The sequence below is a fragment of the Podarcis vaucheri genome, assembly GCF_965113315.1.
Source record: "Podarcis vaucheri genome assembly, chromosome: 7".
Lineage (NCBI taxonomy): Eukaryota > Metazoa > Chordata > Lepidosauria > Squamata > Lacertidae > Podarcis > Podarcis vaucheri.
In genome coordinates this window covers 76,990,818-77,011,290 of record NC_138765.1, presented here as the reverse complement: position 1 = coordinate 77,011,290, position 20,473 = coordinate 76,990,818, and the positions used below count along the sequence as shown (strand labels likewise).

Below are 20,473 nucleotides of genomic sequence, written 5' to 3'. Positions count from 1 at the left end.
AACTGGTTTAGAATAAAACGTTGGGACATTAAGGAAGGAGAAGGGGAGAGTAAAAAATGGTTAAAGAAAAAGAGAGAGAGAGGGAAACATCTCTCGGCATTAGTTCTGCTCTGTTCCAGAGCGGAACCAGTATGTTAACATTCCTGGCCTATCTCTGAGGCTTAAATCCACCCCCTCTCCAAATCCGCTAGTTGTGCTTCTCCCACACAAAGCCCTTGGATACATTACCGATCTTCCAAGCATCCGGGGCCTGCAGATCAGAGCTCTTCACAGCCCACGAAGCAAATGCCATAAAGCCCAAGCACATGTCTCTTTGTGTAAAAACCGGCTGGAGGGGTCTTTCTGTGGCGGGGGAGAAGAAGAAGAACCAATACGGATGTTTCTCCTGGAAATGTTTATCCAGGAATCCTAGAGCATTGCCTCCCCCTATCACACTGGTACCATGAACAATTCAACTTTAAAGCATAAAGGCTTTTGACCTTTCAAATCTCTGCATGCTTTGCCTTTGATCCTCACAAAGGATTTTTCTTCTTTAGAAAAAAACAAATCCCCAGACATTGGCATGATGGTGATAGCAGTGGTGATTATATTTGGACAGCTGTCCTTCAACCTGGGGTTTCCATTCCACCTCAGTGATTTTCAAATGGTGCCTTTGGGAATGCCTATCAGTGAGAACTGTGCAACTGGAATACAAGGACTCCAGATGTTGTTGTACTACAACAACTCCCATGATTCCCAGCCAGCATGGCCAAAGGCCAGGGATGATAGGCACTGTAGTCCAGCAACTTCTGTAGAGCACTGTGTTGGTTGTTCTTGCTATAATGCCTTTAAATTCCCAGGAGTCCATTGCTTTCCATGACCCTTTCTTCCTCTTTTACCTTCTTCCTCCTTTACCTTCCACCTGCCCTAATCTTGCAGTCTGCTCCTTTTGCTTGTGAACACACAGGGATCACACTGTACGGAATGCAATGCTGTATCTCCCTTGTCTGTAACCCCACGCAGAGATGCAATAGGGAGCCTCCTTTCTGGAGGGTACTCCCAACTCCCAGGCATCTTTAGTCCAGGGATAAGGGACCTGTGGCCCTCCAGATGTTGCTAGGCTACAACCCCCATCACCCCGGACCATTAGCTATGCTGGCTGGGGCAGAATTGACCTGGAGCACAATAACATCTGGTTTACTCATCCCTACAATAAATGAAAAAAGCAAAGTCATAAAGCAAGTCTGAAAAATCTGAGAAAAAGAGGGAAGTAGTGGAATAACTACAGGCTGGTGAATGTGTCATGTGATTCATAAGAGAGTCAGCAATACTAGTAAGCCAACCCTAATGTGCTCCCCCCCCCCCCCCGCTTAACCTTGGACATTGGTTTACTCAGCTTCCACTGAAAAGAATCTTGCAAGAGAGTGCATTGTGTGTATATAATCAATATCCACCCCATACAGACAAAGCACGTTTATATGGCATTTTAAAGGTCATGGCTTCCTCCCAAAGAACTGCAGTTTACCCCTCACAGAGCTACAATTCCCATCACCCTTAACAAACGACAGTTCTCGGGATTCTTTGGGGTAAGCCCTGTGCTTTAAACGTACTTTACATTTATGGTCAGAGTAATGCCTGGCTAGCTTTCAAGCAAATAGATCAGAGATCTGAGTTCTAATCTTACCCATCCACTCCTTGCACTCTTTCTGTCTGTCTCCTGCAGAAGACCAAATGTCGCAATAATGCTCAATCTGCTTTGAGGCTCAGGACAAAGAACGACTTTCGAACATTCCAAGGTCAGTCTTTGTTTTACTTCTGAGAGGAGCTACTTTCAATCAGTTATGGGTGCTTGCTGATGACCCTTGAGCACTTTTGGGGCACTGTTTTCCTTTGGGGATACAGGACCTCTCGACAGCCCAAGGTTGCAAGTCCAGTTTCAATGCACTCTTAGGTTGGGAGTGACCCAGCAGGGCTTATTTCTGAGTAAATATGCCTGAGACAGGGCTGCAAAGGTTTTAACCTCCAGGGTGTGTTGTAAAAAATGTTAACAACAGTGTCTTACAGCACTCTAATGAATTTATGATGGCATAAGCTTCCGTAGGCTAGAGTTCACTCCATCAGACGCAGCCGACTCTCTAGTCCTCAAATGTTTGTGCCATTGTAAATTTGTTGGTCTTTAAGGTGCTGAAATATTCTTTTACTCTTTTCTCTGCAAGTGGTAAAACTCTCTGTGGGTTGATCTATTCTAGGTCATCAATTAAGGACAGCTGGCTGATTAGTCACCACCAAGGCAAGAGGGCTTTATTCAAATAATGAGGTCACCATTTGGTTGAGTATATGAAATATTGATAGGTTGATGTATATATGCGTGTGTGCATCTGTCTATCATCTATCTATATCTATCTATCATCTATATCTATCTATCTATCGATCATCTATCTATCATCTATCTATCTATCTTCCCGTTTGTAAGGAATTTACATCTCCGCAGGAAAGTTATTTCATGTGCATCCACTATAACAGCCACAATTTAGCTGCTCTTGAACCCACAGCACAAAAGGGTTTGCCATACTTGTTTCCAAATGTTCTCATACGTTGGGCATGGCATGGTGCCTCTGGGTATGATGCCTTTTCACTTTAAAAAGAATGAAACCAACTTATGTTTTGAATAGGATGGACCTAAGGACAGAGGGCCTCTGAGGACATGCAGAGTGCACCTTCCCTTGCAGCATGTGCTCCATAACAAAATGCTTAGGGTCATGCTGCTGCTGGGAACACATTTGTTTATTAAAAATGAAGATGCCAAATGCCCAAATGACATTACCATGGAACTCTGCAGAGGGGCCACCAGGGGGCGCATTGGAAGATGGATGACAATAAGATCTCTACGACCCACACGAGGTAATTAAGAGGCTGCTATGGGAAGTATGCAGTCTTCCTGCCCCCCCCAAGGGGATGGGGGAGACTGCCTTGCCAGCAGTGTCCATAATTCACCCCTGGATTCGAAAGAAGGGGGTGCGGACACTTGGCACAAGTCCTCGTGTGAAGTCGGCTCTCCCTGACGCTGTCTCCAATCAGCGCACTGGTTCGCTTTAGCTTGAAATATATAATTGGAAATATATAATTGGAAATAAGCTAAAGCACATACATCAAGCGAAGATCGGGAGTAAAGACTGCTGATTAATGGATCTCTGTGAGCGGAGTGACGGGCGGGACAAATAAATCAAGTGATGAATCACCATTAAAAGACTGGTATGTTTGGAGTGAAACGGAAAGGGGGTGGAGGAAAAACTTTTATTTTTTTTGCCTTATGTGAGTATTAATAACCCTCCACCCCAGAGAGAAGAATTGTTGCAATTTATTAATCACAAGCAGGAATCCAAGAACTGTGTGGAGTGAATTATTGATCAAAGAGAGGATTGGTAAACATCGGAGAACGGAGGAAAGTTTTATGACGCAGTTTCAAATGGCGTCTCGCCAAGACAGGCTTGCCTAGAAGGACGGGGGGAGGAGGACCAGGGTCATCGGAATGTGAATGGTTATCGGAATGTTATCTAGACCTGGCAGAGCCCTCTGAGATATGTATGGCAAGCCTGGGAAAATCAACGGACAGACTGAGGGAAAGTTTCTTTACGGAGGTGTGGAAATGGCGTCTGTCCTTATGTGATATGATTTTTGGAGAGTGTAAAACCCACACAGAGGATGTTTGTTTTCAACCCGCTTGTGAAGATTATCAGAGATCGCAAAGAAAGGAATATATGATAACAACAAGAAGATCGGGAAAGTAACAAAGAGACTATCTGGACAGAACTGGATAGAACTGTCTAATTAAAGCAGCAATATAAGTGATGTTTGGACCCCTTTTCGGAGCTTGAAGTATGGGTACCCCCAACAAAAATTTACAAATCTGGCTGTATAATTTGGAACTAATGTGATTTGGAAATAATGTGATTTGATTGGCCTGTTAATAAAAATTATATTTAAAATGGAACTCTGCAACCAGTCCTTAGGTTAGGTCAGGGGTGGGGAATGTTTTTTCAGACTGAGGGTCATGCTTCTCTCTGGGCTACCTTCGGGGGGGACGGGGGGGTCACCCACCAGTGGTGGGTGAGGGAAGTTTCTATGCGCACTTACACACCACCATCCCTCTATCCATCCAGAAAGGAAACGAGCATGATCAGAATACAAGGGTGCATTCCAGCCGAGCATGAACACACAAAGAAGGGTGCAAAGGAGAGTCAATAAGGGTGTGGCCTAGGGAGATGGAGTGGGGCTGGGGAGGAGGGTGCTCTGGGGAGAGTTCAAAGGTAGGGGTGCCATATGTCTGGATTTTCCCAGACATTACCAGGATTTCAAAGGCGGAATTGACATCGGGGGGGGGGGTTCCAAAAGGATCTTAGGCAAGTCAATCGAAAAATCACTTCTTTTTTGGCGTTTTTGTAAAAAAGCAACAACACAGCTCAACAACTTTGGGGTTTGTCTAAATAAAGCTCAACAACTTTGGGGGTTTCCTAATAAAATCTCAACAATTAGGTCTTCCTAATAATATGAAATATGGCAACCCTATCTAAGGGCCAGACAAGAGTCCAGGAGGGCCACATATGGCCCCTGGGCCTGAGGTTCCCCGCATCTGCCTTAGATGTACAAAGTGTTGAGCCCTGGCACATTTGTTTAGAAATTAAGCACTGGCAAAACAGTTAAATGGTCAGCGTATCAAGTTGTCAAAACCAAAAATCCACTCACATATCAGGAAAAAGAAATGGTACCTGGTTGCATCACAGCCATCCCTAGGTCTTCTGGTCTTGGTAGGTTTTCACCCAGGAGCCTTGGAGACACGAGCACCAGCCTTCCTTGAGATCCTTTCCGAAGCAGAGTGCCTTGGCTTGTGGGCCGTGATCTGAGAAGATGTGCAGGTCTGCACAGAAAGGATTTTAAAGCTCTTGCAGCCTTCCTCATCTCTGAGGCTGGGATGCTGAAGAAAAAAACCCTCCAGTTCCTCTTCTTCTTTGCTCTGTTGGCAAAGAAGTGTTCGTACACCTCTGGGGTAGACATTTGCATAGCACCATCAGCCATGTCCAAATCCAGGTCCCCCGAGCCACCAGATGGCGCTGACTGATGTCCAGAGCTGAAGACTGTCTCCAGAGCTCCATCTTTGTTTCTCACCTTGGCCTCCCCCATTTCGCTGAAGAAATGTTCGTACATTTCAGGCCCATCCATTTCAGGCAGCTCTTGGTCAATCCCTGAGATCGGTTGCCCAATCCCCAATCCCTTCTGCTGGGTGTCATCACAGAAAAAACAGTCATACATTTCTGGCCACGTCATGGCAGATAAGCTACTTTCTGGAGAGCCTTCTAATGTCAGACCATAGGGAGCAGACTCCCCTAAGCGGTCTGATGTCAGTTCTCCTTGAAGTTCCTCTTCAAATGGTAAAGCCTCTTCAAATGGTAAAGCCACGCCAAGATAGTGGCACGTTTCTCCACTGTCGTTCTTCTCAACCCTTCCTGTCAAAGCAGCTGTTTCTGTGTCTTTGTGCAATAGCCCATCACATATGGAATTGGTTGCTTGGGTTGGGCTTGGACCTCTCTTTTCTTCCGGTGCCCTTCGAAATTGTTGTACCCCGCTGTCACATGGAGAGCCCCTGACTTGGTTCGCTGGGCCTCCCTCCTTTAAGGCCTCCCTATGGCTTGCTCCACTCTCAACGTTGACATTTGCAGAAATGTCTTCTTCCTTGCTCGCCCTTCCCGGAACGCTTCCCCCACGGCTCGCCGATAGCATGTCGGATGGTGCAGAGACCCTTACAAGTGGAACCAAACACCCTTGAGATGGAGATGGATTTTCCTGGAGCGGCGCTGCTGCCTGTGCCTTCAAGGTGACCTGAAGGGGCTTGCCACCCTTCTCTGGGCGCTCTGCTCCTCCGAGCTCTGCAGAAACTGGAGAAGAAAAGGGTGCAGAGCTTGGATATGGAGCAAGTGGGGGTTCTGGTTCCCCACAAGCTGCTGTGCTCTTCATCGATGCTGGGAGCTGCATGCCCACACAGGCAGCCAGGGAGGGATTGTCCTTGGAGTGTTGTGATTCCAAGCAGACAGTACTGCTCCCTTTGTTGTCTGCCCCCTCTGTGGTCTTCAGGTTTGTAGGCTCAGCACAGGGAGGTCTTTCCATTCTCTCCTGCCCTGGGCTTTTCTCTGTCAAGGCCCTCGCTTGGGTGGCAGTAGGTAGGGAGCAGTCTGGATTTATGGGCTGGTCTCCTCTCTCTGTTTCCTTGGCGGTAAAGGCAGCTTCTGTGACAGTAACTTGCAGCCCACTCCGACTTCCTGATGGCTTCAAAGTGACAGGGGGCAGCTGACCTTCCTGGGTCCTCCTGGAAGACCGGGGGCAAGCTGTGCCAAGTTGTTTGCTGTTGCACAGAAACCTGATGACAGAGCCCAGATCTGTTTCGTCGTCGCTGCCAGACAAAACCTCGTCTACAAGCAGGTGCCCATCCGGGGTTCCACGTGGGAGGCAGCTGGCTAAATGGCTGGCTGGGAGGACAGGGACCACTTTTGCTTGGACCGACCCACTCTCTGCGGCCTCCCCTTCCTCAAGGTCGCTGAGGAGCTGCTCGTCAGCTGTGGCCAAGGCTGGCTGGCTCAAACTGCATTCTTCAGACGTCAAATAGAACTCAGCCCAATCCCGGTCGTTCAACAGGATGCTGTACTCAAAATTTTCCATCTGGGAAAGGGACATGTTGATGGGGTTGTTGGGAGAGGGGAGAGAAAAGAGAGAAGTTTTAAAAATACTTTAACAGCATGTTTCACTTTGCAATAAGAGACAGAGGGGGAATTAGATTCAGTTTGCATTTAAAGGCAAATCTGTCAAATTTATACTTCCCAAAACAATATATGAGCCAAAACACAGATATCCTTTGAAATTCACTTGCAATGCAGTTCTCCAGCCAGCCACTGTTTTCTAAATGCTTGCAAAGATGTGCACATTAGTCAAAACTGCACACAAAAATGTTTTTATTAGAGTGAAAATTGCACCAAAACGCTGATGAATCTTCATGAGGATTAACTAATAATAATTGTCATGTGTGAATTGCTGCAGAAAACTGGCGAATTTAATATAAGATTGGAAAATGAGAAACTGAGAGAACCAGAATCCTTCCATCCCTAGCAGCCACAGAGGACACAAATAGAGGCCTTTAAATAGGGCTGTAACAACAACATTTTCACAGCAATATGTCTATCATTGGCTGCTATCCATAATGGCTGTGTTCTTCTTCACTGTCCAAGGAAGTATGTCTTTGAAAGCCAGTTTCTGGGCATCACAAGTGGGGAAGTTCTGTTGGGCTGATGTCCTGTGTGCAGGTTTCCCACTGAGGCATTTGGTTGGGCACTATGAGAACAGGATGCTGATATCTAAAAAAAATATGGCAACCCTGGTATTGCCTCCAGTGACTTGCATCAGCCCTACAGAGTCTGACATGGAGCCTCTCCCAGCCCTACTTAGAGATGCTAGGGATTGAACCTGGGACCTTCTGCATGCAAAGCACGTGCTCTGCCATTGATCTTCGGCCCTTTCCCCCAAATCCACCCCTTCTGTGTGGCCTGTGCCTTATCTCTTAATCCTCATTCCCAGCTGCAAATAAACCTCCTTGTTCTCTCGCCTTCAAATGTAAGCTCCTTGCAAACTGGGAATGCACCCTCCCCTCGTGAGCAGGGATTGCTTTTATCTCTCAAGTGACAATGGCAGCATAGGAATTAATAACAATAATGATGATGCAAAGAGAGGGTGACATGTTATAAACATGCTGCCTATATAGAAACCAACTGCTGCCTTTCTGTCCTAATGTTCTGTAATATAGTAGTGTGACCAAGATACACTACCAAGTATTGGCTATACAAAATGGAGGGGCTATGCACACTCAGCTCCCAATGACTAGGAATCGGGAAAACCTAGTCTAGGCAGGCCGCAAGTAACTTCCTCCAGAAATAAACCCAAGTTCACCCCATTGATTTTTTTCTATGTAAGTGAATGGCTGCAATTCCCAATTATGCAGGAAGCCAAGTGCTGTGTTTTGGGGGCAGAGGTAAGGTGGACTGAAACCTGTTCCTTGCCCGAATGCAGTGCGCATGTGACTTGACTTGAGCTTTCTGGTTCTGTGCTCAAAGCCTGAGAGACGTATTGAATATACAAACTTAATAACGTAAGAGCCCTGCTGGGTCAGACCAATGGCCCATCAAGCCCAATATCTTACTTTCACAATATCCACCCAGATGCCTGTGAGAACCCTGCAAGCAAGACCCAAATCCTAGCCCATTCTCCCCTCCTGTGTTTCCAGCAACTGGGGTCCCGTCAACAGAAAAGACTTCCCACCACAAATGTCACACACACACCACCGCTATTCATGAGGACTGGCAACTTGCTACTAAACAGTGGTGATCAACAAGTATGACCTTGAAGGCCATCTCCTTCTGTCTTGTGAGTTCTCCGGACCACCCAATCGGGCAGCAACACCAGCAGCTATATGAGCACGTTCCTTCTGCTATGGCCTCTCCACTCTGGTGGTATAAGGCTCCTCTGCTAATATCATGGCTGCATTGTCTACTCTAGAGGACAGCCTGACCTTTAGGGTTTCGAGGTCATCTATGCAATATCACAGCCTCTTGTACAAAAGGATGCAAAACGGAAAGTGGCTGTTCTAGAGGGGAGCAGATACACAAAAACAATGCGGGGGGTGGCACTGCAGATCCTACCTTGCAGACAGCCTACGCCAAGGATGGGGCCATGCCAGGAGCAGCACAGCAAAGTTCTCCCGGCGTGACATGGTGCTGTGCCCAGTACCCTGGGCACTGAGCGCAGAGGCTGTTCGTCTTCAGAGAGGCAATTCTCTCAGGCCGAAAATAAGACCCTCCCTCCCAAACGTGTCACATGAAATTCTATAAATGCAAAGGGCTGGTCCAGAAATAGAAGGCAGGCAGCCCTTCCCACAGATGCACCAAAGCAGCCACTCTGACTCACCCTGTTTACCAGGGGCAGAAGCTGTTTTCTGGTACCTGGCAAATCACTGCTCCTTTTTTAGCCAGGTTGTTGGGGAGATTTTGGGCAGGTATGAGAGAACCTTTGGCCCTCCAGATGTTGCTGAGTTACAGCTCCCAGCAGCCCAAATCTCCATGGATTATGGCTAGGGGTGTTGGGAACTGTGGTTCAATAACTTCTGGATTTCCACAGTCCCCCATCTCTGGTCTGTCCAGGAAATATTGGATGTGTTTGAGAGGAGCTATTCAAATGCAAGCAGGTCCACTCTGGTATCAAACCAAGGATGGGGACTTTGATACCAGCACCTCCAGGTCTTGTGGAAGGAGTATTACAGAGTTCTCCCCTTCCCTAGTTGGTCTTCGCAGGGAGGTTCAGCTGGCACCTTCATTATGCACCTTTAGGCGCCAGTCGAAAATGTTCTTTTTCAACCAGGCCTTTGGCCTGTATCGGGAAGTTTTTAATGTTTGCTGTGTTTTTATTATGTTGGAAGCCAGCCAGAGTGGCAGGGGCAACACAGTCAGATGGGCGGGGGATAGATAGATAGATAGATAGATAGATAGATAGATAGATGATAGATAAGGCTCATTAACATCCTATACCCTTTAAAATATGTTTGAGGGATGGCAAGGGGCAAGGAGGGGGTAATAGTTGCATTTTGTTATTGTTTTTATTATGTATTTTGTGTTTTTATCGTGTATTTTTATGCTGTGAACCACCCTGAGTCCTATGTATGAAGGATGGTATGCAAATTAGTTAGTTAGTTAGTTAGTTAGTTAGTTAGTTAGTTAGTTAGTCTGTGAGGTAGGTTAGGCTGAGACTGGCCCAAGGTGGCCCAGTGAACATCATGGCTGAGTGGGAATGGGAGCTCTGATCTCCCTGATCCTAGAGTGGCAGTCTAACTACACTAAATGGCTAAAATGCCTGTTCAGAAATTAACCCTTTCCCCTTTCACAGCACCTCCAGGCGGGTGTTTTATTGTGGGTGTGTTCTTGACACCACAAAAGTGCATCCATGGTGGATTTATCCTGCTTTAGTTTGTTCTGCAATGCAACACATTAGTGCTGTCCAAAGGGGCCATGGCACAACAAAAGCAGGACAAAAATAAAACAGAACAGCTGCGGTATTAAAAAGTTATGGGATTTCTGAAGGAAGTTACAGAAAATGCACTGACTGGAAAGGAAGCAGCGTGACAGGCCCAAGACTTTTGCATGTGCACACAGCATTGAAAGCAGGATTGCATGTGACTATCCTGACAGCATCAAGAGCATAAATAATCCTGAATGCACAATATAAAGGACGTCTGGCAGGGGTCCTAAGAAGAGCTTGCTGAGTAAAGGATGAAGTGGGTTTTCTTATCCCCTTATTTTAAACAGGATGTAAACATGCCCCAGTGACTCTCGCCTACTAACCGCCTTCCTCCCCCCTCCCCCAACCATAGTTATGGTAAAGTTCCTTTTTGTTAAGAGATTAACTGGAGAAACCCACACACTGCCACAGACACCAGACATGTGTTGCTGCCAGCCAGACTCAAAAGCTGAAAGCAGGAAATGCTATTAATAGTGTTACAGTAAAAACCAAAATGCTGCACATCACACAAGATCTCAACACACTCCATAGTTTCCAAAAAACATATACTGGGGATAGAATTTTTGTCCTCCCCAGGGGGAAAAAAGGGGGGATGGATGCTCATAGTGTGACAATTTTTTCTATTTTGATCTATGGTAAGCAAGTGTTACAGATAGTTCTCAGTAGTGGCTGCTGCCCATTGGGACTTGTGGGGCAGAATGCAAGGAGTCCAAACAGTAGCTAGAGTCAGTCTATGACAGGCAAAACCAACTAATTCTAGTTTAACCCTCATCCTTTTCCTTGCTGAATTCTACAAGGGCAACACCATGCGTTCATCAACACTTACGGTACTTTCATAAGTGTGATTTCTAGGCACAAGTCTGGGCTTTCCAGGTCTGTGTCTGAGCATTGTTATTGCCCCCGCCCCATGTTTTTCCTGGGAAAACACATGTTTTTCCACTGAATTGGAGCAAACGGCAATCCACTGAAAAACCGATTGCTGTTTGCTCCAATTCAAGGGTAAAATGTGGGACATAGAAGATGAAGAAACCGCTTGGACTCAGGCCTGGAAAGCCCAGACTTGTGCATAGAAACACAGTGCAAAAGGAAGTGTAGATGGACCTTGAGACAAAGGTGGAGGAAGCTGCCAGGCAGGGCCATCCCATCAACTAGATGTAAGCAAGAAGGCAGCAAGGTGGGTGTTGCCAAGGTTGTTGGGGAAGCCTGCTATTTGCCCTAATGGGAAACCTTCCAATACCCTCAACCATTGGCCATTATTTCCTCAAAATCTGGGAAAGTGAAAACAGTGCTGCAGGACCACGGCTGAAGATTGCCATCTGCTGGCCACGCTCCTGAAAAGCAGGTTTCATTGCAACATAATTCTGTTCTTGAATGGGTATTGAAGCCTTTGGGATTTTCTTCAGCATCTAAAGACCTACGGTACCCCAAGCTATTTTGCTACCAGTCTAGACAAGCATTAATCCCTCCCCCACACTATTTTTATTGGTGGGTGCAATGTGTATGGGGGAGGGACCTCCACACTTCTAATTTCAGCCTTCTTTCCTGCCATACATGAACGGAGTGAAGGAGCTCTGAATCCATTCACTTGCATAATGGTGCATTATGCAGCAACCTTGCTGAAGCCAAGCGGGTTTGGGTCTGGTCAGTGCCTGGGCAGGAGAGCATTTGGAAGCTCTTCAACCCCTATACTGACTTCCTTCTACTATTAGACTAAGACCTGAGAGACCAGAGTTCAAATCCCCACTCAGCCTAACATATTTCACAGGATTGTTGAGGGGATTAAATGAGAAAGAGAAAACAGGATGCTAGGCTAGACAGCCCTTTTGTTACCCCTCCTAGTGGTGCAGCAATGAAAAAAAACTGCTAGCATATTTGCAAAGCTAAGCAGGGTCCAATATGGTTTCAAATTGGATGGGAGACCGCATGTCGAGATTCCTGCTTAGCTGGGGGTTGGACTAGATGATACTCGGGATCCCTTTCGACTCTATGATTCTATGATTTAGGTAAGAGTTCAGGTAAGGCATTACCATCCCCACCCAATCTGAAAAGAACTGTTTTCTGCTTTGGCCACTAGGTGTCACTCAAGGACAGAGAGATGGGTGACGGCCCAGGATGGCCAATTCTGAGTTATGTGCTTGCATGGAGGGGCATGGAGGTGTCCCCAGGTGACAGAACAATGCCACCCTCTTCCAAAGAAGCTAGATCCTAGTGGGAACGGTGCTGCACATGAGGAACATGTAAGCTCCACAAAATATAAAGCTGCCCTTTTTTAAGTCAGAGCATTGGTCCTGCTCAACCAGCACTGCCCACTCTTTGGGCAGAAGCTTTGCAGCATTTCAGACCAGGAGTTCATTTTCAGGCCTACCTCCGAGATCCTTTTAACCAAGGACTGAACACGGGGCTTTTGGCATGCAAAGCACAACAGTGGCAGAGGACATGCAGAAGGTCCCAGCTTCAGTCACTGCTAGCATCTCCCAGGTAGGCCGAGAGAGAGAGAGAGAGAGGTGTGTCTGGAAAGCTGCTACTAGTCATTGTTGGCAGTACTGAGCTACATGGACCAAAATTCTGATTCAGTATAAGGCAGCTTCCTATGTTTGTTAGGAGTACTTATCACTTGGTGTTAGAGCACCTGCTCTGCATGCAGAAAGTCCCAGGTTCAGTCCCAGGCAGCAACTGCAAGTAGGGCTGGGAATGTCGCCTATCTAAAATCCAAGAGAGCAGCTGCTGCTGCTGCTGCTGTCGATGGTACAGAGCTACTACTATTGGTCCAATTCCATATTAGGTGGCTTCCTATGTTCCAGGGGCCCTTGGCAATGGCGAACCTTGGTCCCAGCTCTCACCCAGCTCATCTCTCCAATGCCTCTAGGGAACCACATGAATCCTTGCAGCGGCATGCTTTTTGAAGGAAGGGGTGAGAACCTGTGCGGCCTTCCAGATGTGGTTAGGCCTCCAGCTCCCACCAGCCCCATCCAGCATCGCCAAGGTGACTAGGGAAGATGGGAGTTAGAGACTAGGAACATCTGGAGGTTCTCCCCCCTGCTTCAGAAGTCTTTGGCTGGCCGTGACTCACATCCTAGTGCAGAGAGAAGGCCAGACCGCCTTTTCTTCCCCTTCCTAACACAGCTGATTAATTCCTCTGTAGGTCGAAACGCTTCCCTCGCTGGCTGGCTGTAACCCCCACTGGAGCCAGAATCTGTTTCACATCTGCGGGATTCAATTAGTCTTCTTGCAGCGCTCCCTTCTCTTCTTTCCAGTGCACCCCCCCTTCCTTACTCTCGCCAAGGCCTAACGGGCAGGATTGGAAGATGGAAGCTGTTATTCCAAACTCACGGCAGGCCTAGCTCCACACTGATCTCTCCTGACCTGGCCCACCTACTGTCTTGGGCTTCAAAGTGCAACCCAGGGAGGGAAAAGTCAGATTGCAATCATCACGCGGCATGTGCCCAGTAGCCCCCCAAGCTGCAGCCCCCAGATTCCTCGCAAGAGCAGCAGTGAAGATTTCCTGGGGTGGCGACAGCTGCTTCCTTCCGAAATTCAATCTGACTTGAATTAAGCTAGCAGTTGAGAAAGAGAGATTTGGGGTAGTGCTGGGGAGAGACTGATTTAACCCTGGAAATGCTGGGGATCTCTGCCCCCCCCCACCAGAACATGCAAAGAAAGCAAATGATTTTAACACAAAACTGGGACCTACAACAAAATGCTGCAGTCTGGAGCATTGCTCTTTGATGTCCTCATTCACAACACTCCATTATGTTCTTGCTCCCATCCAGGTTTACACATGTGTACACACGTGAATGTGTGAATAGTAATAATCATAATAATCATACTTTATTTATACCCCGCCCATCTGGCTGGGTTTCCCCAGCCACTCTGGGCGGCTTCCAACAAAACATTAAAATACAATAATTCATCAGATATTAAAAGCTTCCCTAAACAGGGTTGCCTTCAGATGTCTTCTAAAAGTCGGATAGTTGTTAATTTCTTTGACATCTGATGGGAGTGCGTTCCACAGGGCGGGGGCCACTACCGAGAAGGCCCTCTGCCTGGTTCCCTGTAACTTTGCTTCTCGCAGGGAGGGAATTGCCAGAAGGCCCTCAGAGCTGGACCTCAGTGTCTGGGCAGAACAATGGGGGTGGAGACGCTCTTTCAGGTATACAGGACTGAGGCTGTTTAAAGGTCAGCACCAACACTTTGAATTGTGCTTGGAAATGTACTGGGAGCCAATGTAGGTCTTTCAAGACTGGCGTTGTTGTTGTTGTTTTATATTTATATTTATACCCCACCCATCTGGCTGGGTCTTCCCAGCCACTCTGGGCAGCTTCCAACAAAACATTAAAATACAATAATTCATCAGATATTAAAAGTTTCCCTAAACAGGGTTGCCTTCAGATGTCTTCTAAAATTCAGATAGTTGTTTATTTCCTTGACATCTGAAGAAAGGACGTTCCATAGGGAGGGTGCCACTACCGAGAAGGCCCTTTGCGCACGCACGCACACACAGCATCAGCCAGCATTTCATGGTCCCTAAGCATGCCCAAAGTTCTATCTGCCCTCACAGTAACACATGAAGCTGCCTTATAGTAAATTATTTAGACCATTGGTCAATCTAGTTCTACATTGTCTACACACTGACTTGCAGCAGCTCTACAAAGTTTCAGGTTGGAGTTTCTCCCCATCCTATCTGCAGATGCCAGGGATTGAACCTGAGACCTTGACCACACAAAGCAGTTGCTCTACCACCAAGCCATGGCCTTTCCCTTAAGACATAAGAACAGAGGAAACTGATTTTTACTGAATCAGACCAATGGTCTGCCTAGCTCAGCATTGCCTACACTGACTGGCAGTGGCAATGTGCCAAAATTTGATCAGAGCAGCAAGATTTGGGAAAGGGTGTGATTTAATCTGGGTGCCTTCCCCCCAATTTTACACCACATCCTGGAGCAACTATGAGCCACATAGTGGGGGGAAATCAAGGTATAATGCATATAGTGTATATGGTTTGTGTCCTGTCCTCCTCCCCCCCCCCCCGGGGCCAAACTGCAAGATTCCAGGGAATGACACAGGGATGGAGTCAGGTTTAAATATCTCTTCTGCCGGTGGGTCTGCTCTGAAACATTATTATTATTATTATTATTATTATTATTATTATTATTATTATGTGGTGCCCATCCTGGGGAACACCTTCCCATCAGATAAACAACTATATGGCTTTTAGAAGACATCTCAAGGCAGCCCTGTATAGGGAAGTTTTTAATGTTTGATGTTTTACTGTGGTTTTTTTTTTTTTTTTTTTTTTTTTTGCTGGAAGCCGCCCAGAGCAGCTGGGGCAACACAGTCAGAAGGGCGGCATATAAATAATAACATTATTATTTTTATTTCAGTCATAATCTCCAGCATGAGTTGAGGCTTGACTCTTGAGATGGAGATACAGTGGCTGCTACACTTGTTTTTCTGCTTGTGTAGTATGGACATATCCCAACGCTGGTTTCTAGGGGAATGTTAAGATGACAGAGAGGTTGGGCCAGGGGCAGTCAATACCTTTTTTAGTCTGAGGGCCAGATTCCCTTCTGGATTACATTCTGAGGGCCATATGCCAACATTGGGTGGGGCCAGAGGCAAAAGTGAACAGAGCAATGAATTTAAATTTGACATTTTGTCAAGCTTACACACACACACACACACACACACACACACACACGTGTCTCTTTCCTTCTTCCAGGCAAACAAGAGGCATAATCAGAGTTGCAGGACACATCCCAGCTGGGTGTGAAGCAGAGTTTTGTGGGCCAGGTAGAGGTTCCTGGAGGGCCACATTGAGGCCTTAGGTTGTCCACCATTCCTGGGTTAGATGGCAGACCATTAATTCCACCAGTTTATTCCACCATACAGCCCACTTGAACAATTGCTTGCCCAAAGTTTCCTGAGTCCACCCTGTTCCCCGCACATGTCCTGCTCTCTCACGCCTTCCCTAACGCTGTCTTTGAACAATGAGACCCAAAAGCTCTTCTATGCCTTCCTTTTGCAAAAGGGTGTGTATTGGGGCACCTGGTTGGACTAAGAGCAGCGAGACCTGCAGGGTCTAGCCTAGTTCCCCATTCAGCTATGAAGCTCACCGGATGACCTTCAGCCAGTCACTGTCTCTCAGCCTAGCTTGCCTTATAGGGTTGCTGCGGGGATTAGCTGGAAGAAAGAGAGAACCGTGTGCATCACCTTGGAGGAAAGGTGGGGTATAAATGCAATAAATAAATAAGTTATACAGAGATCCATGAATTAACCCAGCAGTGGGAAAACTTGAGGTAATTCCCTAGCCAGTTGCTTGAGGTCAAAGGTCTGGTGATAGGTTACAGTAGAGTCCAAGAGATTGGGGTCCCCAGAGATACCTCTCTCTTTTCATCCCACCCCCTTCAGCCCTTTGCTTTAGAACATCTCTGCGTTGGTTTTGTACTCTTCTCTCCCCAACCCCATGATGGCATTTTAACAAGGTCTGGCGCTGAATTGGCTAAAAGAAAATTAAATAGAAGAATCACATTAAAGAGGGTGAAAAAGCCCGCCACGATAATTAAAGGTCGTCCAGGCCATTCCAGAGACTACCCAATTACTGTGGCAAGAGTGTCACTAATGTGAGATAATGATGTCATATGGCCACTAATGAGATGGTTTAACCAACTCCTGCCCCCCAAGCCTTCATTCCATGATGACACGCCCGCCCCCGCCGTTGCCCCACACCAGCCTCCTCAGCCCCATTTGTCTCACATCCCCAAACCCCTGCGCAAAATAATGTGGCTTCTTTCCTCAGCTGGTGAGCTGGAGGCAAAATGGCAGCCTCCCCTATTAGCCTCCTCTAATGACGCTCCTCCTGGGGGTGAGTGGGGGGCGAGGAGAATGGAGACAGAAGAGTTCAGAGTCCTCTTTGATGAATTTGAGTTGGGGTGGGGGGGGGAGAGAGATATTTCGTCGAGCCCCGCATTCACTTCCCACTCCATGAATTGCTCCTTCAAGTGATGTCAACAAGACATTGTTCTGCCATGACCCTGGTCTCGTTCTCTCTCTCCCCCCACCCGGTTCTTTCCCCCTCCCGCTTGGCCTAAGTTGCAAGCCCCCATTAGTGCTTCTTAATTGAGCATAATCTTTGGCTTTTTAAGGGGGAGAAAACCCACAAAATGTCCCCCACTCAGATCCCAAATCTCTCACCCTCCAGTATTGCTTAGGCAGAATAGAATTGTCTTCTATCTCATGTGTCTTTGTTAGGGACAAGTTGGAAGCACCTAGATTTCTCGGGAAGCAGGAGAAAATAGGTTATATCCAAAGTTAGACCTACCGATTTGAAATGAATTGATACGACTGTCCATTAAATGAGCAGACCCATTGAAACGAATAGATACATCCATTAATTTCAGTAGGTCTACTCTGAGTAGTTAATTTATTTTATCCCATCCTTTTCTCCAAGGAGATTCTCCCCCAACTCATTTAATCCCAACAGCCCTGTGAGGTAGACTAAGCTGAGAAGCTGTGACTGGTCCAAGGTCATTGCTAGTAAAGCCATGTGGCGATTTGAAACCTGGTCTCCCAAGCCTGAGTCCGGTGCTCTAACCACTGCATACACTGGCCCTCACCACAAGTAGTGGTGAAAACTTATGAGTAGAACTTAAGTCATATTTGCACCATACACTATTGTACACATTTTAAACAGCCTTGGCTTCACCCAAAGAAGCCTGAGAGCTGTAGTTTGCTAAGGATATTGAGAGTTGCACTTACAGAGCAACAATTAACATAATTCCCTGTGAAGAGGGATTGACCATTAAACCACTCTGGGAATGGTAGCTCTGGGAGGGGAAAATAAGGGGTATCCGTACAACTCTCAGCTTCCCTTAGATTAGAACCATAGAATTGTAGAGTTGGAAGGGTCCCTGACGTTCATCTAGTCCAACCCCTGGAATGCAGGAATCTCAACTAAATGAATCATGATGGATGGCCATCCAGTCTCTACAGCTCCCATAATTATTTGGAGGAAGCCATGCCTGTTTGTTTAAAAGTGGTGTCAAGCTGTTTTAAACACATGGTGTGAATGTGGCCTAAGCTATGTCCATTAACTTCAGTGGGTCTACTCTGAATTTGGTTGGATGCAACCCAAGGTCTCTTTTTCACCATCTGAGTAAGAAATGCTCCTTTGCCCTCCCAGTGAGACTGGTTTCCATTTTAAGAGGTAATATTGTCTTCAGATTAAACCAGGGGGAGCTGGCTCTTTAAAAAGAAAAGAAAAACAAAACAAAACCCCAACAACCCACAAATCCAACCTCAGTTTTGTGTGCTAAAACCTCTGACTAAAAGCAGCCATGCAGGGGTCTTGGGTCAATATTGTTTTTTGGAGGAAAGGGGGGGGCAGATGGGGGGGTCACATTTGAACATTCATTTCTATGCGCCCTCTGCTGAGCTGTTTGCCTCAGCCTTTGAAGGCCATTGGCTCTATTAGTGTAAACGCCTCTTTGTCTTACAGCTCAGGAAAATAGCAGGAGGGACTGGGGACGAAACCACTGCTGTAACTGAGATTAAAGTAAACTCACAAATGGAAAAAAGCCATGGGGTCCTTTTAGTGCTTCGAAATTTGAAGGGGGTGGGTTTGAGAGGGGAAAGGAAGAGGTTGAGGGGTGGTAGAAAGTAAGGTAAAGCAAGCTTCTGTTTAATTAAAAACTTGAAGAAAAGAAGTGTTCCTGTCAAGGAGTTCGAAATTAGTGAATTGGGGTTGTAGCCAACTAAATTCTTCTCAGAACTGACCCATTGAAATTAATAGGCCTAAATTCATTTTTCTTCATACTTCAAATGTATTAATATGGCAACCAAATACAGGCTATAGAAAATGGAAACATAAATTGAATATAATAATCATACCTAACGATAAAAAGTTGACCTATACAATCAATAATACCTAGATTTTTAATTAAAAAAGAATTTAAATCTCAAAGGAGGCCATGTGGCCTTGTCTAAGCTGAGGAGCCTTCATGACGAATTTAACTGCATTAAATATTACATACCTATCTGAACTGGATAATAGATATGTAATATTCTTCACATCACTGACGATAGCAACCATTGCTAAAGATTTATCTAAAATATAGGTATTTCATACCATTTGTAGTAGCATATAGTGCATGCAGAAGAACCTGGGACCTCAGTTGGTCACTGTTATGCATTTCGTTGGGTCTAGGCTGAGTAAGACCAACATTAGATACAACCAATAATCTGAACTTCCCAAACCGATTTGCAGACCAGGATGAAATTATCCTTTGGATTTCTCATTTCTACAGATTTTGTGAGGTAGCTCTTAGCTAACATCACAGTCCTTACTGCGCCTGCTCAGATGTAAGTCCTACTGAATTCAGCAAAGGTTATGCCCAGATAAGAAGGGTTAGGATTGCAGCCTCAAAGGTGTTTTGTTTTTGGGTTGTTGTTTTTTTAATGATTTAAAAATAAAATAAAATACATGTAATAAATTGAGAGAGAAAAGGCATTTTGAGATTATTTTCTATGTTTGTATTTAAATATGCATTTAAATGAGAATTTTAATGCAGATTAATTTTTATATTTTTTTATTTTTGCATATCATTCTGGGGAAAGGACAGAAAGGGCATATGAATGAACACATTCAAATCCCCAACTTACCGAAGGTTTGAGACCCATCAGCTACCCTTACCTGGTTTAGCCACCCAGTTAAAGCCATTCCTGGGATGTGGCCACTGTCACATGCTGACAGCTTCTAGGAGCCACCGGTTGAGAGCTGAGTGCAGGATGGGGACAAAAGGTCCACAAACTACCCCAGAAGGAGCACAACATGTCCTCCACCAGAGGTTCTACCCCTACCCTAACACCCCATACCCCCTGTGTTTTATATATATTATATTTTTTATATATTATATATATAAAGATCCTCATGACAATTCATCAGCATTTCTTGGATTTATCCTTATAAACACATTTTAATATGCAGTTTTGACTAATGTATGCCTTTCTACAAAGCAGTTTCTCATGATATAATGCATTTTTGTATGTTTATTTTCACTAATATATTCATTTTCATGCACACTCCCATCCTCCAATATTTGCATTTTTTGTAAATACTGGTCGGTCGGAGAACTGCACCACAAAGTTCAGACAAGTGCGAATTTTGAAGGATAGCTGTGTTTTGGTTCAAATATTGTTTCACAAAGTGCAGATTTGATAGATTTGGCTTTAAATGCATACTGATTAAAATTTCTCCTCCGCCCCTAGTCATGACTGGAATGGCCCATCTCGACACTTGCCAGTGATGATTTGGCCCACTGTGTTTAAGGAACCCGGATGCCTCTTGTTCCTAGACCTGCCATGAAACACAGCCATAAATCCCGGAGAGTGCTGT

At 45.9% G+C, this 20,473-nt stretch overlaps 1 protein-coding gene across 3 annotated transcripts in view; it reads right to left on the bottom strand.

Annotated features, from left to right (window-relative positions):
* Positions 1-20,473, bottom strand: part of PERM1 (PPARGC1 and ESRR induced regulator, muscle 1) — a 90,091-nt gene that overhangs the window by 18,604 nt on the left and 51,014 nt on the right. For 2 of the 3 annotated variants that reach the window (XM_082230024.1, XM_082230026.1), the window contains exons 1-3: positions 8,715-8,860; positions 4,746-6,687; positions 229-342 (exon numbers count right to left, since the gene is read on the bottom strand). In XM_082230024.1, the coding sequence (XP_082086150.1) occupies positions 229-342; positions 4,746-6,687 (2,056 nt within the window). In that variant the 5' untranslated portion in view covers positions 8,715-8,860. Of the gene's footprint in view, positions 1-228; positions 343-4,745; positions 6,688-8,714; positions 8,861-20,473 lie in introns of those variants that run through there. The other variant, XM_082230025.1, reaches the window with a different exon arrangement.